General features: G+C 51.3%; 1 protein-coding gene across 1 annotated transcript in view; it reads right to left on the bottom strand.

The window, feature by feature from the left end:
* ANKHD1 (ankyrin repeat and KH domain containing 1) overlaps window positions 1–27,208 on the bottom strand; it is a 1,380,661-nt gene that overhangs the window by 324,343 nt on the left and 1,029,110 nt on the right. The window contains exon 25 of the mRNA XM_078653327.1: window positions 9,771–9,936. Within this exon, the coding sequence (XP_078509453.1) occupies window positions 9,771–9,936 (166 nt within the window). The remainder of the gene's footprint in view (window positions 1–9,770; window positions 9,937–27,208) is intronic.

Below are 27,208 nucleotides of genomic sequence, written 5' to 3' on the forward strand. Positions count from 1 at the left end.
GGGAAGGAGAGTCTGCGAGAGAACCTCCCCATTCCAGGCGGAGCCAGACTGACAGGGGACAAAAGCACTCCCCAGGGAGTGCGTCCCCACGACAATCGGCGGCCTCGCCGACACGAAACAGGAGAAGGAAGGCCATCCGCAAAGACACCATCAGCCAATGTACCCTGATCCTCCGCTGGAAACCCCCGGCACAGGCAAGACGAAAGGAGGCTAGGAGCTATTGTACCAGGGACCTCCATCAGGAACCCAGACACAGCCAGTACAAAAAAGTGGCCAACAGCCGATGTACCAGGGACCAGCACCGGAAGACCCAGGTACGGACCATACAAAGAGAGGCCAACAGCCGAAGCAGCCGGGGCCCCTAGCGGAGGCCCCCGGCACAGGCAAACTAAGGGAGAGAAGGTCAGCAGCCCATGTACAAGGGACCTCCACCGGAACCCCCAGGTACAGGCATCGCGAAAAGCGAACAGTAGCCAAGGTATAAGGCCCCTCCAAAAGAAGGCTCCGCCAGAGACAGGGAATAGGCCAAGAGGACAGCAGTCTACGCACCAGGGACCCCCACCGGAAGCCACAGGTACAGACTATGCAAAAGAAGGCCAAGGGAGAAGAGCGACCCAGACACCCAAAGGAAAAAAGCAAACGAGGGCAAGAACCCTCCACCGGAAACACGCCCGGTGTGGAGAAGGAGTAGTTTCTGTCCTGTAACTCCAGTTCTGTAGTAGGGGTATCTCTGTTATAGTCATAATCTAGTGAATAGTCCCGCCCATGTGCGTGGACCCCGGTGCAATCAAAAATAATCTCTTAAAGTGTCGAAAAATGCAGAACTGCACAGACACTTAAGAGAGAATTAAAGACAGATAATGCAGCCTATAACCACAGGCTACACTGTACAGTACTTCAACTAGAAATTCCACCAAAAATCCACAAACAGCAAAGCCTGTCCAGATTTCCCTTGCTTTAACATCAAAACCTCTCTGGAATGATAGAGAGGAAGGCATGGACAGACAAGCCCCATAGGCTGCCATTATGTGGCTCAGAACAGGATACTGTGCCTTTAAGAGAACTTTCCAGAACTTCACAGTATCCCAGCATGCACTGCAGGTCCCTTTTACTGTCAGTTCTTTTTGAAGGCGTAACACGCCAGACCTGTAGCATTCCTTACATGAATATCTCTCTCCACCGGGGAGGAGGGCGGGCGCTTATGACTATAACAGAGATACCCCTACTACAGAACTGGAGTTACAGGACAGAAACTACTCCTTCTGTAGTAGGGGATCTATGTGTATAGTCATAGTCTAGTGAATAGAATGGCAAGCCCATCCCCACACCAAAGCGGCGGTGGAGAACAGAGAAATAATACCACTATTGTGCGAACAGATTTCGCAGCGAAGCCTGCCCAACCGGAGCGCCTGCCCTGGCATCAGTGCTCCGTCCATCACCACCCCCTTTTGTACCGCTTTGGCCGCCATAAGTGTGGCAGGGTATGCTCAGACGTGAGTCCCCTTGCTCACTTTGCCACTGGATTCAAGCAAGCCGGGCTGAAGACGGCTGGAATGCCAGAAACCGGTCCTCGGAAGCTTGTTTCCGGTCCAGGGAAGGCATGGCTTGGCAGTTCGGGCTGGACTGTTCCCATGAGGCACAGGGTCAGACTGATTTGCATATAGCCATGTCTGAACTGGGGTGGCAGAGTGGGCTAAAGAACGGTGATGGATCAAACCCAGATCTTTTGACTGGGTGTGAGTGTTTGATTGGTTCAGATGCTCCGTCCATCACCACCCCCTTTTGTACTGGCATCAGTGTCCAGGCAGTAATGCTCAGCAAAGGTATGAACCGACTCCAAGTGGCCGCCTTGCAGATTTCTGCAATTGGAACTTTACGGAGCAAAGCAGTCGTGGCAGCTTTGCCCCTGGTGGAATGAGCCTTAGGCTTACCCCCTAAGGTCTTATTAGCTTTTTGGTAAAACAATTGTATACAGGACACAATCCACCTCGAGATAGACTGTTTAGAGGTAGCAAGACCTGACTGATCCATAATTGATAAACAATTGGTCTGACCTACGAATATCCTTGGTTTTATCCACATAAAATTTCAACACCCTCCTGACATCCAGGGAATGTAGGGACCTTTCCGCTGGAGAGGAAGGATTCTGAAAAAACGTAGGCAAAGTTATGGTCTGGTTAACATGAAAGTCAGATATAACTTTAGGAAGAAATTTAGGGTGAGTATGCATAACAACCTTAGCAGCATGAAATACAGTATAAGGTTCTCTGCAACACAACACCTGAATTTCACTCAGTCGATGTAATGGCCATGAGGAACGCCGCCTTCCACGACAGGTGCTGCAACGAAGCCTTATGAATAGGTTCAAAAGCCTCCTTCATCAATCTGGACAGCACCACATTCAATTCCCATGAAGGTGAAGGAAGCCGGACAGGAGGGAACACTTTCTTCAAGCCTTCCAAAAAATCTTTGGTCACAGGCATTTGAAAAAAGGAAGTCTGTGAAGGGCATTTCCTGTAAGCAGTCAATGGAGCCAGATGAACCTTAATGGAACGGACATTAAGGCCAGACTGCGCCAGATGTAGAAGATATGGAAGGATGACATCTTCCTTACATGTCGTCGTGTCATAGTTCTTGGACTTGCACCAGATGCAAAACCTCTTCCACTTGTAAGCATAAGAAGTCCTAGAGGAAGGTCGCTTAGCCTCCTTCAGTATGTCCATGCAATCTTCTGGTAGATTCAGATGGCCATATTGCACTATCTCAGGAGCCATGCCGCCAAACTCAAGGACGAGAGGTTGGGGTGCAACATCCGCCCCCGAACTTTATGAGAAGGTCCGGCCTGCACGGCAGCCATATGTGAGGAAGGAGAGACCGGTGAAGCAAGTCCGTGAACCACCACTGTCTGGGCTATTCCGGGGCAATCAGGATCATCAGCGCCCTGGACTGGGACAGTTTGATGAGCACCGCCGGAATCAGGGGAATAGGTGGAAAAGCGTACAGAAAGCTGTTCGACCAGTTGATCCATAATGCATTCCCCAGCGTTCCCGGCTGGTAGTACCTGGAGGCGAAGTCTAGGCATTTGCTGTTTTCGGCGGTGGCGAACAGATCTACGTCTGGAGTCCCCCATCTTGCGAAGACTTCTCCTAGTAGTTTGCGGTTTATGACCCATTCGTGGTTTTCCTGAATCAGTCTGCTCAGTGCCTCTGCCTGAACATTCTGCACACCTGGCAGATGGGTAGCCGTTATAGTCAGTCCTCTGGCTATCAGCCAGTGCCAGATCGCCTGCGCCTCCTGCGACAGAGTGCGCAATCTCGACCCCCCCCGCTTGTTGAGGTAATACATCGCTGTCGTATTGTCCATCTGAACAAGCAAAGCGTTGGTCCGGAAGGACGGATGAAAGGCCTTCAGTGCCAAGTGAACAGCTCTGAGTTCCAGGAAATTGATGTGGTACGTGGACTCCGTCGGGGACCACGTCCCTTAAATCTGTAGGTCTCCGGAGTGCGACCCCCAGCCGTGGAGAGACGCATCAGTCACTATAGTCTGCGTGGGAATGTCCTTGTGGAAGGGAACCCCTCTGAGGAGATTCTCCGCTGAACACCACCACTTCAGAGACTGAAGAGCATGCAGAGACAGTCGTATCTTGTCGTCCCAAGATCCTTTCCTCTGATCCCACTGATCCTCCAAGCACTCCTGCAATGGTCTCATGTGCAGCCGTGCGTGTGGTGTGAGGATGATACAAGAGGCCATCGACCCCAGTAGAGAAGACACTGTCCTCACTGTTGTAGATGGAGCGGTTATAAGAGCCTGAGCCTTCCGAAGGAGTGATAATCGTCTCTCCTCCAAAGGAGACACTCTTGCTGACAGCGTATTGATGGAGGCTCCCAAGTACTGTATGCACTGGACCGGAGTCGGGACAGACTTGGACATGTTGATGTGCAACCCCAGCTTGTTCAAGAGAACGCACGTCTTCTGGAAGTGTGCCTGAGCTTCCGAGAAGGAGGAGGCCTTGATCAACCAATCGTCCAGGTACGGGTAAACAAACACCTTGTTCTTCCTTAGGTGAGCGGCTACCACTGCCATGCACTTCGAGAATGTTCTGGGCGCAGACTTCAGCCCGAATGGCAGTACTGTGTACTGATAATTATTGGCGCCGACTTGGAATCGCAGGAACTTCCTGTGTTTGTGTGCAATGGGCACATGGAAGTACGCATCCTGTAGGTCTATAGCACATAGCCAGTCTCCCTGTTGCAGCTGAGGATAAATCTGATGCAACGACAGCATGCAAAACTTCTCTCTGCGAATCCACTTGTTTGCTTGTCGCAAATCCAGAATGGACCTGAACTCGTTCTTGTCCTTCTTGCGAACCAGAAAGAACCGGGAGTACAGACCTCTTCCTCTTTGAGACAGAGGTACATCTTCTATCGCCCTTTTTCTTAACAGGATATCTGCCTCCGCCTGTAGCCCGCACAGTTGAAATTGCGAGCTGACCGGTGGAATTGATGGAGTTGGGCTGGTGAACCGAAGACTGTATCCATTGCAACCAATATTCAGCACCCACTTGTCCCGAGTAATTTTTCTCCACTCTGCCAGAAAAAATGTAACGCTTCCCCCCCACCGGAGCGGGTAACGGATGTAGGGGAAATAACCGCTCAAGGTCGAGACCCCGCCGCGCCCTTTTTCGCTGTAGAGGACTGCTGACCTCCTCTACCCTTCTGGCGCTTCTGGAAGGGCTTCCGGAACTGCTGCTGTTGTTGCTGCTGCTGCTGCTGTCCCGAAGCCTGCCCTCGCCCTCTGCCCTGTGCCCCAAACCGTTTCTGGAATGGGCGATAGGCCTTCTTGTCCTTGGGCTTCTCCAAGCCCACAGCCGTCAGAGTCTCGGCCTCCGCTTTCATGCCATCTCATCGTCGGTATGATTGCCGAACAGGGTTTCCCCCGAGAAGGGCAGATTGGCCACTCGCTGCTGGGCCTCCGGCTTGAGTGATGTGAGCCTGAACCAAGCATGGCGCCGCTGGTTGATCCCAAGGCAGTACCCGTGGGCCGCCAAAAGCGAGACATCAGCAGCCGCACTGATGACCTGGTTCGAAACCAGCATCCCCTCCTTCTGGATCTCCAGGAAATCCTCCTTCTTATCTCGTGGCAGAAGGTCCGTGAACTGCTGGAGGGATTCCCACAGGGCACGATCATACCGCCCCAGCAAGGCCGCATCACTAGAGGCCTTCATGGTCGTAGATGCCGTCCCACAGGCCTTCCTGCCAGCTGAGTCGATCCATCGGCTCTCCTTATCAGGAGGCACGGTAGAAGACGGAGAGGTAGAGTGTTGTTTTCTGGCTGCCGTCACTATAACGGAGTCCGAAACAGGGTCAATCCGCAGAAAAGCCGGGTCGGAATCAGGGGCCCTGGTACTTCTTAAGAAGACGGGATGGAGCGGCTTTCGTCACTGCAGGCGTGAGGAACAGCTCCTCCGCCGGCTCTACCAATCCTGGCACGAGCGGCAGTAGAGGGCGAGACAAATGCTTCTTGTTAAGTGTCGCAAAAATCACGGACGTCGTAGGTGTTGGAGCCGTCACCGTGATTCCCAATTTTGCTGCACCCCTCAGGAGAACATCCTGGAACGTGCTGATGTCATCCACAGGAGACACTCTCGTCCCCGGGGAGTCCGACAAGGTCGGGGAGTAGGACCTGGTTCTGGAAGAGTCCGTCCGGGACCGTGATCCGCGCCTCCTGTGGCGCCGTCTTGAACTCGTAGAGGATCTGTGACGACTGCGCGATCTCCCCCTCCGTCTGGAGCGGGATCGCGACCTCCTTGGCTTCGGTCGCCCTGCCGGTTCCACCGGGGCGGGTTGACTTTTGCTTGGTCGGGGCCCTCGGCCGAGGGGTCCCCTTTGGAGGAGTAGGAAACCGTGGCAGTGAGACTGACCTCGGAGGAATCGGAGGAGGGATGTCAGCCGGCAACCGAGGTTGAGGCTGAGGAGGAGGCGGAAGTGGTGGCGGGGTGGGAGCCCGCGGAGCAAGTCCTCTCGGTAATGGAGGAGGAGGAGGCGTAACTGTCTTCGGCCTAGCAGGGGTATACACAACAGAGTACACCGATCCCGGTGACCCACTCTCCTTGCTATGCTGGGACTTTGGAGAGCCTCCCAAAGGCACTTGACGCTTGCCAGATTGACTCCTGGCGCCAGAACTCCTTCTGCGCCTTCTCGGCGTCGAAGAACGGCGACCGGACGGCGAGCGTCGGCCCCTCGACGTTGAGCTTAGTCTCCTTGACAGCGAGCGCCTATCCCTCGACGGCGAATGCCTTCGCCTCAACGGCGATCTTCTCCTCGACGTCGAGGATCCCCTCGCCGACGACCTTCTCCTCTTCGCCGACGGCGAACAGCGGTGTCGCCTGGACGGCGAGCGCCGACGCCGACGAAATCGTCACCGGAGACTTCGACGGCGGTCTGTTCAGTTCCCTCGACGCCGAGCGTCGACGTCGCTTCGATCCAGAGCCCTGGGGAGATGGGGAACAGACTGCAGTCATCCCTCTCGACGTCGTGGTCGGTGCAATCGACGCAGACGGAGAATGGGGACATTTGCTGGTCTTCCTGCCCCTGGGGAGCCCCCCAGATGCCTCAGCATGGGCAGAGGAAGCCCCTCCAGACCCACCTTGCGCCTTCAGCCTTCTGTCCTCTAGGCCCTGAAGTCTGATCTTCATTCTATCCCTCAGGGTCCTGCCAGAAAAGCCCTGACAAATGTCACACTCCTCTGGGACATGAGAAGAGGGAAGGCAGATGATACACACCTCGTGTGGGTCCGATTTGGCCTTCTTCCTGGAGCACTCTGGACATTTGTCGAATAATGCACGCATATTGACAATCAAAGAGTGCACCAAAAGACAAACAGGAAGAAAAACCACCAAAGTACTTCAGAAAAGCACTCAACTTTGAAAAAGTGAAAAAAATCACCAATAAACCCTTGAAAAGGGAGAGCTCAATGCTCCAGGGTCCTGCTTGCAGGAGCCGGAAAAAAGAACTGAAAGTAAAAGGGACCTGCAGTGCATTCTGGGATACTGTGAAGTTCTGGAAAGTTCTCTTAAAGGCACAGTATCCTGTTCTGAGCCACATAATGGCAGCCTATGGGGCTTGTCTGTCCATGTCTTCCTCTCTATCATTCCGGAGGGGTTTTGCTGTTAAAGCAAGGGAAATCTGGACAGGCTTTGCGGTTTGTGGATTTTTGGTGGAATTTCTAGTTGAAGTACTGGACAGTGTAGCCTGTGGTTATAGGCTGCATTATCGGTCTTTAATTCTCTCTGAAGTGTCCGTGCAGATCTGCATTTTTCGACACCTTAAGAGATTATTTTTGATTGCTCCGGGGTCCACGCACATGGGCGGGACTACTCACTAGATTATGACTATACACAGAGATCCCCTACTACAGAACGGCCGGACACATCCAACCGGAAGCCAACTGCCACACCCAGCATAGTCTCCGTAAGAAGGCGGGTGAAAAGAAGGGAAAACTGTACTGTAAGTTCCCGAAAGCCAGAAGCAGGGGCACCAGGCCTCACTCCAAGGCCTCTGGACGGACTATAAGAACTGGTGAACCGCGCTGGGTGCTTAACCAGGAAGCGACCCAGAAACAAGAAGAGGGCAAGTAGGATGAACGAAGTTGCCAACACAGGAGATAACCCTTCTGGACACCAGACAGGGGGCCAGGCCAAGAGCAAACCAGAGGCAGAATGCTTCCAGACAGAGGATCAGGCCAAGAGCAAACCAGAGGCAGAACACCGCCCCACGCCTTAGCCATCTAAGAAGCGCACCGGCGGCACACAGCAACACCAAAAAAGGAAAAGAACCTGCAAGGGGAAAGCCACCCTTCCCAGCGTAAGACAGGCTATCCAATAGCTACAAATACCCCACGTAGGGTAGTACACGACCCAGGAAGTATTGGAACCATTCTTAGGGAAGAAATCCCGCATCAAAGAACAAAGTAGAAACCACAGAAGGTTTAGTAAGCAGCCAAAATATAGTGGAGAATCCACCGAGGAAGGAGGGATCTGCAGGGCCTCAGAGGAGAAAATGCCGGTGGAGAAGCCAGCCGCGAGCCCAGGAAAGAAGGGTTCGAGGATATTGGCCGCGAGGACAGAGAGAACCTCCTCTAGAAGATGCCGGTGAAGAGGCAACCACACGGCACCTCGCCTCCGGGAAGAAGCGCATCAAAAGATGACAGGGTCGAATCCAGAGCCCGGGGCCTGCATGGCTCCGTGGAGGCCGTCAGCTGCACCTGACTGGCGTCATGTGGCGCCAGAGGGTCCACATGCGGTGTCAGCTTGGCCCCAGAAGGAGCAAGTAGGGCCCGCGAAGGCACTCCAACACCCGTCTCGACCCGTGACTTCACCGGAGCCAGGGAGGGAGACTCCTGGCACCGAACCAGCGCCAGCTCGACCACGGGTGAGGCAGCCGCCTGCTCAGAGGGCAGAGGGGGACCCGGGGGCAAGCCCGGGGTCCCAGCGATCACCTGCAACACCACTGGGAGCCCCGTAGGGATTTGCGGCGTGACAGGGACGCTAGGCGCCGAAGAGGGGAGCCCCGAATGACTACACCCAGACGGTGCCACTCTCCCACGACCTGGGTCCGAGATTGTCGTGCCGGGGCCGGAGCCGCCGGTGACTCTGCGGAAGTCCCCGCACGAGGCAAGGGATCCGCGGATGACCCAGGAGGTGGAGAAAGGGCCAAAGAAGCCTGCAGAGCCGCAGCATAGGCTATCATTTGGGCCCTAGTCGCCTCCGTGCCGGAAAACGGTGGATAGGGAGGTGACAGGCGGGGGCGCATGATCCCGAGGGAGCAGGCGCCCACCGCGATAGGAGGGTAAGGCCTCGGAGATAAACTGAAGGACATACTAGCGGGTGAGCCAAGCCCTCAGGGCCGCGGCGAAAGACGATGCCGCAGCCGAAACCGGCAGTTCCTTGCTTCCGAGGCAGGGGACGGACGTGGAGAGGACACTGACCTGGATAAGCGTGCCAACAGCAACTTCATCTTGAGATCCCGATGCAACTGCGGCTGGAGGTGCCGGCCTGCGCCACAGCTCTCAGAGTCCATCGCCGACATGGGACGTGCACAAGAGGGACACGTCACAAAGCCCGAAGGCAGTCGCACACTGTTACCAAACGTTGAAAAAGGGATTGAAGGCCTGAAAACAGACCAAAGCTCATCTGGATCCGCGTTGCACGCGGAATTAGAAAAAACTGACGTAGGTGCGCCGGGGTGGGACTTATGTGACCTCGCTGGCGTCACGTACGCGGACAACGCCTGGGCGGAGCCGCGTGATGGCGTCCCCCCGGCGCGCAGGGATGCTGCGCCAAACATTTTCCTGATCCACTATAATGACTGGGGATAATTCTACGTGAAGAAATCTTCAGCTAGTAGTCTATCAAATCTTACTTTTAAGGCAACGTTTTGTCTAACACTTTCAAATGGAACCAGCCACTGCAAAAATCGTCAATATAATTACATACGTTGTAACTTAAGGTTCAGGCATTTTGCTCATTAAATGACTCCGCTCAGTGGCTCCTTTCTGAGATGAAGGCGTTTTAAAAGATAGACTTTAATTGAGGGTTAACCATCACAGTGGGGAAGGCATATCTAAAAACCATTTGGAAAAAAAATTCACACACTTCTTGGGTGCAAGCACCCGACTGTCTTACTTGTACTAAAATGAAAATATTCTTATATGATTTTACTTAAGTCACAAACTACTCGGTAAAAGCCTAACTGAAAAAAATTGTCTCTCACCATCAAGATCATTTGTTTCTTCATCGTGTAGATCAAAGGCCTCGGCATATTTATTTTCTTCATCATCTTCTTGTTTTCTTTTCTGCTCCTCTTTTTTCTTTTTCCTCTTTTCTTTTCGCTTTTCTCTCTTAGCTGCAAGTGCTTGCTTTCGGTTTTCCTCCCTTGACTGTAGAGAATGAATATATGTTACATTCAAGTCTTTTTAAATTGTGTTAAAAAAAGACACCTACATTTATAACAAAGTTGAGAAATAATTCTTGGTAAGTAGTTTATCATTTTTAACTAACTGAAGTTCCCATCTAAAGTTACTTAGTGCAACTAGAATGTTAAGATTCGAGTACGAGGCACAACAAAAATATTGATACATTGGATGTCATACTAAATGCTGCTGTTCAGGTAATCAAGCAATGTAACCAGATAAACAGCACATTTTTCTCACTGTTGGTCAGGGACTCTTTCACTACAAGAATAAGTCACGTACCTTTGGCACCACTCTGTGTTAAAGACTATCTAACAGCAGAGTTCTTCCCTTTTGAATGTTCCCTAAGTGTCGAACTGGATCTGGAAAACTTTAGTTTGCAGTACCTCTGCATGACGGTAGGTGGTGCAGTCAGTGGTAGCTCCTTCGCTATGGCGGAGCGAAGTTGCCCTTCCTGCCAGCAGCCTCAAAAGTTGAAAAATAAAGCTATAATAAAACAGGTTTATCATCATTTTATTTTAAAACTTCTAAGTGTAGAGTCTTGGGGCGGGGCCATCGCAGGGACAGTCACGGAGGGGAAGTGGTGGGCACTGCTATCAGTGCACATGTCGGTTTGGCCGGCTGTCTTAGGACTGCAAAACGGACATACGCACTGAGCGGTCTCCAACCGGAGCTGTGTTGCTGGGTTTGAGATAGCAGGCACAGGCTCCCAGTCTTTCCGGGAGCGTACTTCCAGGTCTCTCAGGCCAATCCTGATACTGCTCTCATACATGAGAGCAGCATCAGGGTTTGCCATAGGGGAGTTTGGGAGCTGGTGCTGCAGTCAGGATCAGAAGAGCGTCGATGCGGCAGGTGGCAGGCAAGCTCTTATTTTCTTTCTTTTTATGTATATGTGTCGCACCCCCCTCCCCCAACACACCCCAGCGCTACCACCACCCACTACCTGGGTGCTGTGCAGCTCCGTACTAACCCAATTCCTCTCCAGAAATGATGTGCTTAGATTATATAGTCGCTATTTCCGCATGCTGACATCAGTTGCTTTCGAAACGGTTTGCGTCCCCAGACGCAGAGCCCCAATGGCAAATTGGTCATGACCAGTGTGCAGACTCCTAAATTTGGGCTAGAGTCTAAATCACAGAACAAGGAGGATGAGAGGGTCGCAAAGAATTCATCTGTTAGATAAGAGTCTATACCAGAAAGAGCATTTCTGAAGGTAAGTAACTTGTTCTTCTGATAGAGACGTCTAACCGCAGAGTCCTCACCTTTTGAGCAGATACCAAAAGCAGTACCTATTTGGAGGCAGATAAGAGAATGGGCTCAAACCAGAGAATTCTGTAGGACCGAGTGGGTAAAAAGTCCCTCTCTGCGAACCTGCCTATGCAGACGGTAGTGCTATGCAAACGTATGGAGTGACACCCACAAAGTTGCCTACAAGATGTCCAGGCCAGGAAATCCGCATGGCACTGAAGTCATAGAAGCTTTGGTCCTGGTGAATGAGTCCCCAAGTCCTTCCGTAGGCTGCTTTTTGACCACTGTGTAGCATATCTTAGTACAGAGTACAATCCAGCGAGAGATGGTCCTTTTCTGCTCAGCCTTGCCACTTCTTGCTTCAGCGAAAACCACAAAAGAAATAATCGTACATCTGTCATTCTCTAGTATGATCAATGTAAACGCTTAGTGCTCTTTAACGTGTCCAAAAGAGTCTTTCCTCCTCTTTATAACTAGTTGCGGAGCATAAGACACCAGTAGGGTGATTGTTTGATCGGCATGGACTGGCATCACAACGTTTGGAAGGAAGGATGCCTGTTTCCTCAACCTTTTTATTTGTGAAGAAGGTGGTGTACAGTGGGTTGACACAGAGCTTGAAGCTCACTTACCCACTGGGCCAATCTTATGGCAACAACGAACACGGTCTTGAGGGTGAAAAACTGCAAGGGACAGCTGTTAAGTGGCTTAAAGAGAGTGCACAACAAATAGGTGCGGACCAAGTCAAAGTCACACTGTGTCATGAATTGTGTCAGTTACTAGAATAATAGAACAGTCTGTGCGTACTGATAACTATTATAGTCCCCTCTATCTTTTTAATATACTCTTGAGGGAAGCAATTCACTGCACCTCGCCCATCGGTATCTAAATTCAAGCTAGAAAGGCCAATCTTCCTTGACAGATACACAGAACCCCATGTAAATGCTGTCTGACACCTCTAATCAGTACCAGGCATCCACACCTTCAGTGTTGGACCAAGTTCTATTAGAAAAAATGTGCGAGAAACGAATGACACCTCACGGAAACACCACCAACAGGGTAACTGGTATGTAATTTCCAGACAAGCCCCTGTCTCATCATCGGTTGTTATCCGATTCTCATTTAAAGAAGGAGAAAAGTGTCCAAAACAAACAACAAAAACGTGCAACAAACAGTGGAAGCAGAAAACATCTGCCAGTGACAAACACAAACATAAATTAGTGCATACAACACAGCATCCAATTCCCTTCAATAACTTTATTCATAGAGATATGAATGTCTGTTAGGATAAAAAGAATGGTAGCTATTCATGCATACCATTACCTATTGCCAATGCCAACATGTTTCACTGCCACAACAGTTTAGGCAGATTCATCAGGGCTGCACTATATGATGCCACTCCACTCTTGGACACTTATTCTGTGTTAACTGCCAAGGAAACAGGCACATGTGGAAAGTTAAAAGCATGTAAACACACCCAAGGATCGCGTATATATTTAAAGTCATATGTGAACATTATTTACCCCGGAGCAGCCTGATTGCTCATACCGGCCGCCTGGGGAGGAAAAGGGATGCAGAGGTACTCCAAACGTGAGTCTCCGCCTTCACTTAGCTTGTAGCATTCTGGCGGTATAAAAACAAGGTAGTGCCAAATGTCAGGAATATTCTAATGTTGTTTCACCTCCCAATAACAACCACGATCTGCTGTGAATTCGCATTGTTGTCTGCCATGGAATTTTTCTACATTTCACATTATCAAGGGGCCACGCAACCACACATTCAGACTGTTGAAAGGGGCCGCCCATCCGTACTTATCACGCTGCAATGCCGGTTTAGCGTGAACATTTCGTTAACAGTATAGGATGTTAACCCATGTTATTATCATACTCATGACCAAGAAAAAGATGCCATTGCTTGAAACCTTTCATTTGCGGGATAAACGATAATCGCCCACATTCATTATCGGTGTAAACACACCACACCTCTTACAGAGGAACGTTGTCGCTCCATGTACCCCGATTGTACGCTGTATTTAAAAACAAGGCTGTCACCCCTTAGGCTAAAATCTCAATCATTCTGACCCCAAACGCTACTTCTCACCGTGGAATCTAGTATCGAGCGCCTCGTCTCGTTCTCACTGTTTTTGCTACAGGGTCCCGGGGAAATACAGTACAGCCTTAATGAGAAATGTAGTAAAATTCCATGGCAGACAACAATGCTAATTCACAGCAGATCGTGGTTGTCATTGGGAGGTGTAACGACAGTAGAATATTCCTGACATTTGGCACTACCTTGTTTTTATACCGCCAGAATGCTACAAGCTAAGTGAAGGCGGAGACTCACGTTTGGAGTACCTCTGCATCCCTTATCATCCCCAGGCGGCCGGTATGAGCAATCAGGCTGCTCCGGGGTAAATAATGTTCACATATGACTTTAAATATATACGGCTATCCTTGGGTGTGTTTACATTCTTTTAACTTTCCACATGTGCCTGTTTCCTTGGCAGTTAACACAGAAATAGTGTCCAAGAGTGGAGTGGCAGCATAGAGTGCAGCCCTGATGAATCTGCCTAAACTGTTGTGGCAGTGAAACATGTCGGCATTGGCAATAGGTAATGGTATGCATGAATAGCTACCAGCCTTTTTATCCTAACAGCAGACATTCATATCTCTATGAATAAAGTTATTGAAGGGAATTGGATGCTGTGTTTTATGCACTAATTTATGTTTGTGTTTGTCACTGGCAGATGTTTTCTGCTTCCACTGTTTGTTGCACATTTTTGTTGTTTGTTTTGGACACTTTTCTCCTTCTTTAAATGAGAATCGGATGACAACCGATGATGAGACAGGGGCTTGCCTGGAAATTACATACCAGTTACCCCATTGGTGGTGTTTCCGTGAGGTGTCATTTGTTTCTCGCACATTTTTTCTAAGTAGAACTTGGTCCAACACTGAAGGTGTGGATGCCTGGTACTGATTAGAGGTGTCAGACAGCATTTACATGGGGTTCTGTGTATCTGTCAAGGAAGATTGGCCTTTCTAGCTTGAATTTAGAAAAAGATGGGCGAGGTGCCGTGAATTGTTTCCCTCAAGAGTATATTAAAAAGATAGAGGGCACTATAATAGTTATCAGTACGCACAGACTGTTCTATTATTCTAGTAACTGACACAATTCACGTCCTGTGGACAGGGTCTTTTTGTTGTTGGTTTATGTTTGAGTGGAGGGCGACCCAGTCCAATTTTTCCCTCTGAGCTCCCATTTAGAGTTGACACTGTGTCATCAGACAGGGAACTGTAGGTAACTGATAATGTCAACACTTACAAAGAAAAACACATCACAACAGATGAGTTGAATAATGAGGGCTGGTAAGCCAACTGTAAAAAGCAAAAAAGGTACCCTATAACTGTGCTCAGAGCAAACCCTTCCCAGGAAAGGGACAGAAATGTCATATCTTTGCCATGTTCCGAACCAAGCCACAAATTTGTCTCAACAGGTGTTTATAGTTTTTGTTGAGGGATGCTTGGCTGCCAAAATGACATCAACCAACTCCAGAGGAAGGTCAAAGGTGTTAAGCTGTCACCGCATAATCTCCAAGCATGAAGGTGGCCATTGCAAAAGTGTGGGTGCAGATCCCTGCTCTTCTGCTATGACAGCAGATCCTCCCAATGGGGAGCCTGACCCGGAAGGCAGATGCTCATTCCCAGGAGCTCTGGATACCATACTCCCTGTGCCATATCGGGGACTACTAGGAAGACTTGGTCCCAGCTGGTCCTGGTCTTCTTCAGAACTCGGGGCAGAAGAGGTATTAGCGGGAAGGCATACAGCAGTTCCCACCCTCTGCGGAATGAGTCCCCTAATAAGAGCCGCCTTGGAAACGCCAACTCACAGAACTGCTGACATTGTGAATGCTTGATGGTGGCGAACAGACTACGCTAAGGTTCTCCCCTTTCCTGGAAAAGGGTGCAACTGCTATTTGTGATCCACTACGAGTCAACAGCTTAGTTCATCCACCCAGGCATTCAAGGATCCTGCCAGGTTGTTTGCCACCAGGAAAATTCCTTGATGCTCCAGCCATTTCCAGAGGCACAGGACTTCCTGGCACAAGGCCCGTAACTCCCACTCCACCTTGTTTGTTTCAACACCACAAGGTGGTGGTGTGGTCAGTAAGCACCTGCAGGCAGAGTCATGACTCAACCTCAGGGATCCATGAATGAGGATTTATCACAGATATTTACATATTACAGTCCTTACAGGGTTAAAAACCTACTGTCTTGGGAAGTGACCTTCCTCATGCACACTGTAAATTTTAAGGTAAAGAAGATCTCAAAGACAAGAGGAAGCCCCAGACCTGCGTCTGGTGGTGTAGAAGGAAAGAAGATTACATTAACTTGCGGAGTGGTGCCAAAATGGCCTCTGCATGTTATTTCCAGAACAGAATCAGTACGAAGCCACACAGCACCACCTACCACCACAGAGCTACACAGCACCACCTACCGCCTCGCAGAGGTACTGCTGAAAAACAATCCCAGATCCAGTTTATTTACCTTCAGCAATGGTCTTTATGAAGGATACCATTCTCTTGCTGCACAGTCCTATTAAAAGAAAAGACATCCAGACACTAACTAGTAACCCTGAAATTTAGGCACAGTTACCACAGAGACTACTTCCTAAATCTCAAAAGAACTGTGCAGGCTACAAAAGCATGCCCCCGTGACCCTTAAGGTGAGCTTAGGCCACTTTCCTGAACAAAAGACTAGAATCAGGTCCATTGCTGTTCGAAGCTATTTGAACAGACATGAAACAGATATGTTATTGGAAATTTGTAGAGCGCACTTTCACCAACTGGTCTCTTGGCGCTTATTTTTCCACTGGAGTCGCTTCCATTGGAGTCGCTGCAGCACTTATTGCGTCGCCCTTAGAGGCCCTGTGCCCTGACATACACACACTGCCTTGGCAAGCTGCGTGTCTTGGTACAGAACAAAACCAAGAGTCGACATGGCACACATCCCTGTGTGCGCCATGCCCACAAAACACTGCCCTGGCATCAGTCACCCATCTAGCTGGGTGCCCTATGCCAGTGGTGAGGGTACAGGTGCATGAGCCCTGTACCCCTACAGTACCTAGGTCCATTCCTGGGCACTGTAAGTGCAGTGCTGCCATTAAGAGTATATGGTGCTGAGAGGTTGTCATTACGAACTCCACAGCACCGTAATGTCTACACTGAAGACTGAAGTTTGGTATCAAACTTCTAAGCACATTAAACCCAAACTGATGTATTTGTGGGTTTTTTTTATAAACATTTTTTATTTATATTTTATCATCAATACATGTATACAACAATCAACTACAGTCTTCTCTGTATACATCGATAGATTACAGACTTTTGGCAACGTCTACTCCACAAGGTTCAGTAATATTGTGCCAACTTCATTCACCCCATAAATTACCCACCCTCGCCTCCCCCCTCTCTCCCCATTATCCTTGGTGGTTCCAAACTTAGCATATAGTTCCTCCCCTTTTACGGGCTACTTTCAGGGGTCAATGATGCACATGGTAGTTCACAAACATTCCCCCGGGATTCATTCCACTTCCCCCATATTCGCGTCCACTTTTTAGGGCAACCCCGGTGGGTGTAGACTACTTTTTCAGCTACCATCGCTACATCCATATCATTCTCCCATTGTGAGTGTGCGGGTATCACCCCCGATCCCCAGCTTCTTGCTATATTTCGTTTTGCTATAGCCATCCACAGCGTGGCCCATGCTTTCTGCCCCGAGTTTAGGTCTGTTGGTTGCCATATATTTAAAATGCAGCATCTCAGGTCTGCCGGGACCTCCACCCCGCTCACTTCTGAAATCTGGTCCAAAACTTGTTCCCAATATGATTGTATCTTTGGACAATCACATAGCATATGGAAGTATGTGCCGATTTGTCTGCAATCCCGTAGGCAAAGTGAATCGAGTGCGTGTCCCAGTTTGTGTATCATGGTGCGGGGGTAGTATACACGATGCAGGACTTTGAGCTGTATTAATTTCAAACGAGCCGGGATTGCCGCCTCCTTGGCCGATGCCAACGCATCCATCCAGTCAGAGTATTCTATGTCCCCCAGTTCCACCTCCCATTTGCTACGTAGGACTACCGTAGGATCTGGGAGATTTACTAATTTACGGTACGTTTGTGATATGGCTATTTTGTCAAGGTGGTCCGTGAGGAGTCTATCTTCGAGGGGAGAAGCGTCTGCCAATTTAGTGCCCGGGGGGGATAGCGCTTTAGAGTGCATGTCTAATTTGGATGCATCGGTATAATTCTGAGTCTGCCAATTAGTACTTCTCGTGGAGTGCTGCGAATTGTATGATTTCTCCTCTTACCCACAGGTGGCCAATACTTGTGATACCCATTAGGTCCCATTGTTTGAACCCCTTAGTGTTTGCCAAGATGCCCAGTCGACGTGTCTCCCAGAGTGGGCTGGCCAACGTAAGCACCCCTTCCCATCCCAGCGCTTTCTGGGCAGTGTGCCAGACTTTGATCGTGTGGGCCGTAGGGCCTGTCAGTGTGTGACGTCTCTTATTTGTGTAAAGGGCTCTCATCAGATGATCTACCGGCAATACGTCCCTGTCTAGTCGGTAAGCTGGGTCATCGTGTGGTGCGTGAAGCCATTGATTGATAAATCGCTAGCTGTGCAGACCAATGATACAATTTGACGCTTGGCAGAGCTATGCCGCCGCCATACCAACTTTGTATCAATTTGGAATGTGCTATGCGAGCAGGTTTCCTGTCCCATAATAGAGTAGCGACTTCTGCTTTAACCCGTTAGCTGCGGCGGCTATTCCGCCGCAGCGCTAAGGGGGAGGCAGGGTCGCGCGGCGCTCCCGTACTCATGACGGAACCGCTCCGTCACGGCCCTCGGGTGAGCTGTGCATGTGATGGAACGGTTCCGTCACGGCCCCACCCGCTCTTTAGAACGCTCAGCGCAGGCACGGAATTCGCGCGGCGCGGCGAGGGGGGCCGTAACAGAAGCTTTCCGTCACCAGCACAGCCCACCCGAGGCTCGTGACGGAACGGTTCAGTCACGAGCACGCAACGGGTTAATGGCTTTAAAATATGAGAGTGGGACCGGGAAAGGGGTATTTTGGAGTGCGTAGAGGAACCTAGGGAGTGCCAACATTTTAAATAGTGCTGCCCTTCCTAGCAGAGTCAGCGGGAGGGACCGCCAGTGGGAAACGTCGGATTTCAGTCTTTGTAGGGGTTTCATCAGGTTTTCTTCCATAAAGGTATTATCTTGTGGGGTGACATATTCCTAAATATTTAAATCCTCTGGTCATGATTTGCACAGGGCAATCTGGGGGAAGCGTCGGCACCGGGCCATGTAGCAAGTAGAGCAGTGACTTTGACCAATTTATCGTGTAGCCAGATTTCTCCCTGTACGCTGTGAGGATCTCTAAAAGGGCCCTCAGGGACTCCGACGGGGATGTCAAATATATCAACACGTCGTCGGCGTAAAGGGAGATTCGGTCTTCCCAGCCAGTCTCCCATGTTAGCCCCCAGAGCAATGGTGTCGTGCGTATCCAGGTTGCCAGATGTACTAATATTAAGGCAAAGAGGAGCGGTGAGAGCGGGCAGCCTTGCCGCGTCCCTCTACCCAGTGCAATCTCCCTTGACATGTGTAGGAGAGTGGGGTCTGCAATCCCATGGCCACCCCAGATTTTTTTTTTTTGCTTCACTGGTTTACGACTTTCCCTGGCTGTGGGCCTGCTAATCAGACCCACAGCCTAGCTGTTCTCTCTCTAAATTGACAAGCATGTACCTTAGGTGCATTTACCAATTGGTACTGGGCCACCTTATCAGTCCCTGTACAGCATACCTTAGGTATCCAGGGCATTGGTGTATCCAGGGCATTGGTGTACCCAGGGCCTACCAGGGGCTGCAGCATGTATTATGCCACCCCTGGCTGGCCACCCAAATCTGACAACTGACTGCATGACAGCTGGGGCAAGGTGGTGTAATCACCCTTTGCTTTAGATATAGTATTCCTATATCTAACCCTAAAATGGACACATATATTCCTATCAGTCACTCCTATGGCAGGCCTTATCAATCCTGAAGGCAGAGTGCTTGGAATTATGTGAGATGGTGCTCTGGCATGAGCTGAGCCCGTTTGCAGCTTGCGGAACCAAGTCCTAATAGCTGTTCCATGATAACGCTATACCATATACTCTTAAGTGCATTATGAACCTCGCGGTCAAATGCTCACTTTGGCATAGCATTATCAAAACATGTCGAGTAAGGTGTCATACGAATTGGAATACTAACCCCTCGCCAATTCTGGCGACGGGGTTAGCATTCCACCCTTCTAGAGGGACACGACATGTATGTAACTGTGAACCCCGGTTAAAGTTAACTCAAGCCTCAGCATCACAAAATGGATGCTGCCACCACAGACACAAGTCTGACCTCCTGCTGCTGGGAGTCCTTCCAGCGAGGGAGGCCTGGACAAAGGGTTTCCTGTCAGGGGCGGTGCCAGCACCATCCCAGACAGGAATTTGTGTATCCCAGGTAGGCAGGGCTGAGAGGAAGGTGACTGCAAGTGGCACCCCGGTGCTCACTGTGCATATGCCGGCTCAAACCAGTTCCAGGGGCACACTAGCCCCTGAGCTGGGGGGAGACCGGACAAAGGAGAGGGGTGTAACCACCCCCCTCCTGGTCCCACCCATGGGCAGGACCTAGTCGCGTGACAGCCCCTCTTCTTAGAATAAAGGTAGGAGCGGGCACCCTTCCCAAATTGGATAATCTTGAAACTTGAACTACTTTCCACGAAAGGAACTCTTGTCATTCTCTGAAGACTCTCCCTTGTGGCTAAGGAGTAGCCACCCTGCACCAGCAGGCACCATCTAAGCGCTTGCGGTTTGCTGCACGTCCATCCTCCGGATCAAGACTGCCCAGCTCGACGAGACCCGGATTCCCTGCCATCTCTGACCTCTACCTGCATCATCAGCCCAGCTGAGATTCGTGGGTGCGACGAGACCCGAGGGACCGGCTATCTTCAAGACCTGCACAACGCTTAACCAGCACGACCGCCGAGGGATCCTCGAGTGGGTGCACTGGGGTTTGAGAAGCCCCAACCCTGAGCAGCTCCAGCACCGAAGTCCAGCCCCCCCAGCATCCACGAGATCTGCGTGGGGCCCTTCTGCTTCCTTGCTGCTTACCACGTTGTCCGGTCACTTGCCCGTCGGCTAGTGACCCTCCTGACGACGTACCACGACGTTTTTACCGCTGGTCTAGGTCCTCTAGACTGGCCCTTGCTCCTTGTTCAACAAGAAGTGCCCTGGACCCTCCTGGTCCACTCCAGACGCCAATTTGACTCAACCGCGTGGGCTTGCCTTTGCCAAGGTTTGTTGCTCCAATCCTGGATCCAGCATCGCCGACAGCAGACACCATCGTGGGACAGCTCGCACTTCCAGCCTGGACGCCGACAACGCCTCCTGGCCCGTGTGGCTGCAGAGTCCAGCGTCACCCACTCACCTGATCGCAGTGACTTCATCCGGTGCCATCCTGGTGCCCACACAATCACTGGCTAGTGATTGAGAACTGAGTCCCCTCTGCTTTCAGGTAGTCTTCTTCACTGATCCAGCCTTGGATCACACCGAACATCTTCACTGGTCGCCTGCCAGCAACATCTTCTTTCAGGCTCCATAGACTACAACGAGGATTCCCGACGTCATTTGAACCCTGGGCTAGGTAACTCGAGCATTTCGGTGCTCCAGCACAGGTTCACTCTCCTAGTGTCCAGATCCTTTTTCGTTTTTAGTCTTCCTAGTCGGATTCGTCCGGAAACAGTAACTTTAAAAATACTAGCCTCCATAGACTTTGTCCCGCATCCCGCGTGAGAGTTCCCACTCTGCACCCGGGTTCCCTAGGCCACCTGCTCCTAACCTGAGGGTTCAGTAAGGTAGTCCTAGAGGTCCTGAAGCCTCTGGATCGTGTTACTTACCTGCTAGTATTTCGCATTCCACTTTTAAAGTATATGGTTTTTCGTGCCCCTCGGGCATTTGTGTTAATTGTGCAACTTGCAGTATTTTCGTAAGAGTTTTGTATTGTGCTTAGCTCCCTGACTCATAAAGAGTTCAGGGTAGACTTGTTATTAATAAATATCCTTTATTTTTATAACAACTTGTGTGGTGTCCTTTCACTTGGTGTTCAAGGGGTATATGTGATGGTAAAACAGCTGGCTTAACACGCCCTCTAGAGTTTAGCCTAAAGACTGCTCTTGTCCACGCTACTAGGATAGCTGGTCTATAAGGTTGACTTACAACCAATCATCAATAAGGGTTGTTTGGAATGATACAGAGTGATCACTAGAATAAGTGAGCACTATATATCAGGCCAACTTCTCACAATATGTGACTATTAGCGACTACATGTGCCAAGGGAGCTGTATACAGCAGCCAAATCCATCCACAGAATTTTGGGCCAAAACCCATCTTCCGTAGTACTGCAAATAAGAATGGCCATTACACAAGGTTGAATGCCATCGTCGTGTGCAAGGAGAGGATGGCCGTATCGTCTTGGAGCGACAGGGTGTGGGCCAGAACCCCGTTGAGGAGCCGCAGATTAAGGGAAGTGTTGCGACCGGGCATGAAGCCCGATTGGTCCGGGTGGACCAGCGTCGTAAGGTGGGGCTGTAGACGTAGCGCCAGTGTTTTGGCCAATATCTTTGCCTCAGCATTTATTAGGGATATCGGTCGGTAGGAAGAGGGCTGTTCCGGGGGCTTACCCGGTTTGTGTATTGTCACAATAGTAGCCAACCTCTGATCCCTGGGCAGTGTCCCCTGTGTTAAGAAGTCATTGTACATGGTTATCAGATGGGGGGTTATCTTGTTTGCTACCTTTTTATACAGCTCCACCGGCAAACCATTGGGCCCCATTGCTTTGCCCGTGTGTAGTGCCCCCAGTGCCTTCCCTACCTCCTCTGCCGATAAGTCGGCTTCAAGCGTTTCCATATCTTCTATTGGCAGTGTAGGTAGTGGTATGTTGCCTAAGAGCTGCATGCACTCCTCTTCTGTTGCTTCTATTCGTGGTGTGTAAACTTTCTCATAGTGAGTTGCTAGCTCCTCTACAATCAGCTGAGGATCAGTTGCAAGTGTACCGTCCTCTAGTGTCTGTTGGGCTACTCACCTACTCGCCCTCTCCTTTTCGAGGCATGCAAGCATTTTTTCCGTTTTGTCGCCTAGTTCGTATATTTTGTGCATTGTGACTGAGTGTCTCGCCTTGGCCATATCCTCGGCATAGGCCCTAAACTCCTGTGCTGCTAGTGTCAGGGTCTGTGCTGTGGTTTCGTTGGGGTCTATAGCGTGAGCCCTATCCGCCTGCAGTGCTGCCGCTTCTAGAGATTCAATAATTCGCCTTTGTTCCCGCTTGTGCTGGGTGATAGTCGAGATGGCTTGCCCCCGGATAACCGATTTGTATGCCTCCCAAGCGTGCATTCTCAGCAAAGTAGAGGTCTGTGGCTGTCACCAGGGCCTTTGCAATGTTACGGTTCTGGAGAAAGCCGGGATATAGGGGGTAGATGCGCTGTCTTTTTGAAGGTGAGTAGTGTAGGTAAGCTGTATCGGGGAGTGGTCTGAAATCCCCCTAGCTAAGTGTTCAATCGCTGTGATTTTCTCAGGGGGTATCGCTAATGTCAGTATGTAGTCTATGCAGGAGAGACTATTATGCGCCCCCGAGTAGACCGTGAATTGCTGTTCCGTGAGGTGTTTGAGTCTCCACATGTCGGTTAGTCCCACGGCCCCAAGATAGTCCCTAAGGGTCTGGCTGGATCTATTGTCCTCTCTGGGTGGGCTCCCGTCGATGGTAGTGTCACATAATGCGTAAAGATCTCCCCCTATGATCAGTTCGCCTTCGGGTAAGTCTAGTAAGAGTTTACCAAGATCATGCAGTGCCGCTTGGTGAAGTGTCGGGGGGATATATACTGAGACCATGTTTTAGATGCGTCCCTCCCATAGACAAGTGAGTGCGGCGAACCTCCCATTATCGTCCGTCCACGTTTTTGTGACCACTAGTGGGGAGCTCTTGTGAATCAGGACGCCCACCCCCCTGGATCCCGAGGAAAACTCCGCATGTGCGGCCATTTTGAACCCCCATCGGTTTGGTGCCTTACATGCCAGCCCTGTCAAGTGCGTTTCCTGAAGCAACACCACTGTGGGGGCCTTCCGCTTTAGATATTGCAGGACTAGACCTCTTTTAATTTTGTGACCCAACCCGTTTACATTCCATGATATAACTGTCAAGTGGGGGGTAACCATACGTGGTGCCCGGGAATCATTTCCCGCCACTTTGTTGCTCAGCATAGCGTTCGTGAAGTGGATTGTACTTTACGCTGTATGTGGTTGTTACCTGTGGTGTAAGGGCTATCCGTCTGTACGGCCGCCCGCTTGGATCAGTAAACCTTTCCCCTGTTTGTGCACCCGGTGCTCGTGTCCAACTTTACATCTGAGGAGAGACTGTGTAACTTTAACCTGCAAACAAAATCGCACAAACTTTGCGTTTCTTAAAACTCTTGCCCCCACCCTGCCTCCCTGCCCGGCGGATCCAAAACCGTCCACCTCCCCAACTGAGCAGAGTGCTTACATTCCCCCTGTAACCTGCATAACTCGTGAGGGTGAGACCTCGTCGACCCTAAGAAGTCCCCCATCAGGAATTAGTCCCATTATTGCATGTTAGGTCCGATAACTCCTACCTCTTGCAGTCTTCATTAACTGTCCGTTTGTAGCCGCCTTACTCTGCGGCTGATTCCAACTGCAGCATTCCACCCGCCCACCCCTGTTAAAGCCTGCCCACTGGTCGCGGTCCTTGTACATATCAATGTGGCTAAGACTACTAGTTCAGCTGTAGTTCATACTTTATGCAGATAACTTCCATGTTGTCTGGCCTTCAGTGTCCATCCACCGTGCAATGTCTTCCTTCATCTGGCTCACTGCGGGCCATGCCTCGATTTTTGGGTCCTCTTGCCGGCTGCCAACCCTCTAGCCAGTCCCTCGCCTCTTCTGGGGACTCGAAGAACCAGGTCTTCCCTTCGAATTCTACTCTGAGCCGTGCTGGAAAGATCATCAAGTACTTGATTTCCCTGGTTCTAAATTCTTTCTTCACTTCCGTGAAGCTCCTCCGTTGTTGCGCCACTGCCGCTGTGTAGTCAGGGTAGAAGGTGACTTCCGAATTCTCGATCTTGATCGGTGGGGCAACTGGTGCTGCCTGTAAAATGGCATCGCAGTCACGAAAGTTAAAAATGCTAAGATGGGGCGCGGTGGATTCCCTGGGCGCGGTTTACCTCCCGGCACACGGTGGGCCCGTTCCACCGAAAAGTAATTAGAGAGACCTCGTGGTTTAAGTTGGTTCTGCATTAGGTCCTCTACGAAGAGGTCAATGGCCGGGCCCCCGGCCGTCTCTGGTACGCCAACAAGGCGTACATTATTGCGACGGGATCTACCTTCTTGTTCGTCCAGCTTAGTCTTCAGCATGGTGTTATCTTGCTCGAGCTTGCGAACTCTGATTTGCAGGTCCGCCGAGAGTCCTGGTGCTGTTTTCTCCACTTCTCCCAGGCGGTCCGATACTTTGGCGAGGTCAGCTCGCATGAAGGAAATGTCTGTGGAGATTGTGCCCATGGAGGATTGCATCGTCTGCAGTGTCGCCATTACATCTGTGAGGGTGATTTCCCCGGTGTCCCCAGTGCATTGTGGCATTTGGGCGGATGACTGTGGCGTGCTCCTTTTCGCCGACTCCACGCTGTCTTTATTGTAGGCATATTTCTCCAGTCTGGGAGCCTGTTGCGCCCACACCCCCCTGCCGCTCATTGTTACTTGCCTTAGGGCACTTTTTATCAGGCAATCTGGGGTCGATGATCAGCAGTCGAACACTTGGTGTTTGCGTTGCCCTCTCCTCAATAACACCATCCTGAGACCGGATCCGGGCAGTCTCCTCTTGCACCCCCCTTTTCAGATCCTCGGCTGCCTCCTCTCCACTTTTATGGGGGCCCCCTCGTGCCTCGTGCGTCTATGATCACTGCGCTCCAACTGTTAGCCTGGGGAATGTGTCAGAGATTACTGGGGGCTTACGCCGCTGAGTTCCTCAGGTGTATAACAGGCGTCGAGTTGCTATTAGGGGTGTTGGGTCCCACTGCCGACCAGTCCCCTTTATTTCTTGGGCCAGTGCGTCTCCGTTCCGCTCTGGGGGTTGCTGGTCGCACCGGGCCCACGACAGGACCTCCGCGCGTCTTCTCCGCTGTTTTCGGGCCCCGGGGGTACTTCCGGACGCCCGCTCCGCTCACTCCTCAATGTCGGCCTGCTCTCTGTCGGTCTGGCGCTAGCGTGTGCTCTCCCCCTGGGTTGTGTTCTCCGGGTGTCCCGGTGCCTGTCGCAGGCACCGCTGTCTCCGCCGGAAGACGATGCCTCCGCAGCCGCACTTACCCTCGGACCTAATTTAGTACCCGGCTCCGGCGGTTTTGTTAGGCCGCGATGTTCACTGCGGCAGATCTCCGTGAGGGTAGGGTTCTCCGCAATGCGAGCCGGCTCCTCTGGTAGCGGAGGTTTTCCGGTCTTCAACTTGCTGCCAAGGCACCAGTTTTGGGCAGGATAAATACTCGGATTTCGTTGGGAGGCTCGTCGGGTCACAGAGCTCTCCTAAGCTGCGGCCATCTTGGCTGGTCGCTAGCCACGCCCCCGTCTTTGTTGGGTTTAATGTAAAATACACGACAGAGGGCATCTTAGAGATGCCCCCTGAAACTCAAACAACTCCCAGTGACGTGACTGAGTGGCTGCCGAGGCTGCCACCACCAGACATGCTTCTGGACCTCTGGGTGGAGAGCTTACCGCTCTCGGGGGCCTGAAACAATGCACATCCTGGGACGAGGTGCCAAGCTTCCTCTCCCAGGATGGGCAGGGTTCACGAAGGAGAAGCTTCAAAAGGCATACCGCCTTTGTGATCTTCTCCAGACCACTTGCTGTACTCAGCAACTGGTCCCCAGTAGTTCTACCCCCACATTTTGGGCGGGAGACCCGGCGGGAAAAACAAAGTGAGGAAGAGAGGTGTGCCCACCTCTGCCAACTCCACCCCTAGGGTGGGGGAAGCGAGGTGAAGCACAACCTCGAGTCCCCGCCATCTTGAGGATGGGGGGACCCAGCCAACCAGGGACAGCCTCCTGCCCCCCTCCCACTGGAGAGTGGCAGAATAAGGGGTGTAACCACCACAGGGAAGGGACCCATTGGTCACTGCCCTTACCTAACTGTAAACACCCCTAAATTTAGTATTTAGGGGCACCCTGAACCTTCCTTCCTCAGATCCCGATTTGCAACAAGAAAGAAGAACAAGAAAGAAAAAGACCTGCTGTGCAGCTGCTAAGAAGAGGACAACACCAACTGACTTGGCCCCAGCCCTACCGGCCTGTTGACCCTCGAACCTCCTCCTGCTAAACTCCTGTGGTCAGCAACCTCAAAAACCCCAGAGGACCAGACGGCTTTGCTCAACAAAAGACTGGGACTCCCACGAGCCGTCTACAGTTCCTGGTGCCAGCCAGGATCCGCAAATCCAGCACACTCTGCACCCGCCGAGCCCGGCCCATGCCCGAGTGAACAAAGACCAGGAGGATGTCCCCCCCCCGGCAACTGTGACCAAGAATCCAGCACCCAAGGACCCTCATTGACGCTCCTGACGACGCCTGCAGCCTCACAACCAGGGACCCCTCCAACCACGACCAGTAAGATTTCCCGACACGACACCAAAAGACACCCCTGCACCCGGCGCCACATGGCACCCTGTGCCCAACTCCTGGGTGGCTAACTAACCTACAGCTTCCCAACTTACTTCTCGAAGTGGTGGTCGTACCTGAAGAATCACCGTCCCCGAGCTTGCAGCCTTTGTTAGTCATGCAGCTTTCCCATTGAAATCCATTGGGCGCCCAACGGCCCAAAAGCACCCAGGACCCAGCCGCCCCAGTGTCACTGAAGTG

This window comes from Lissotriton helveticus, chromosome 7, assembly GCF_964261635.1.
Source record: "Lissotriton helveticus chromosome 7, aLisHel1.1, whole genome shotgun sequence".
NCBI lineage: Eukaryota > Metazoa > Chordata > Amphibia > Caudata > Salamandridae > Lissotriton > Lissotriton helveticus.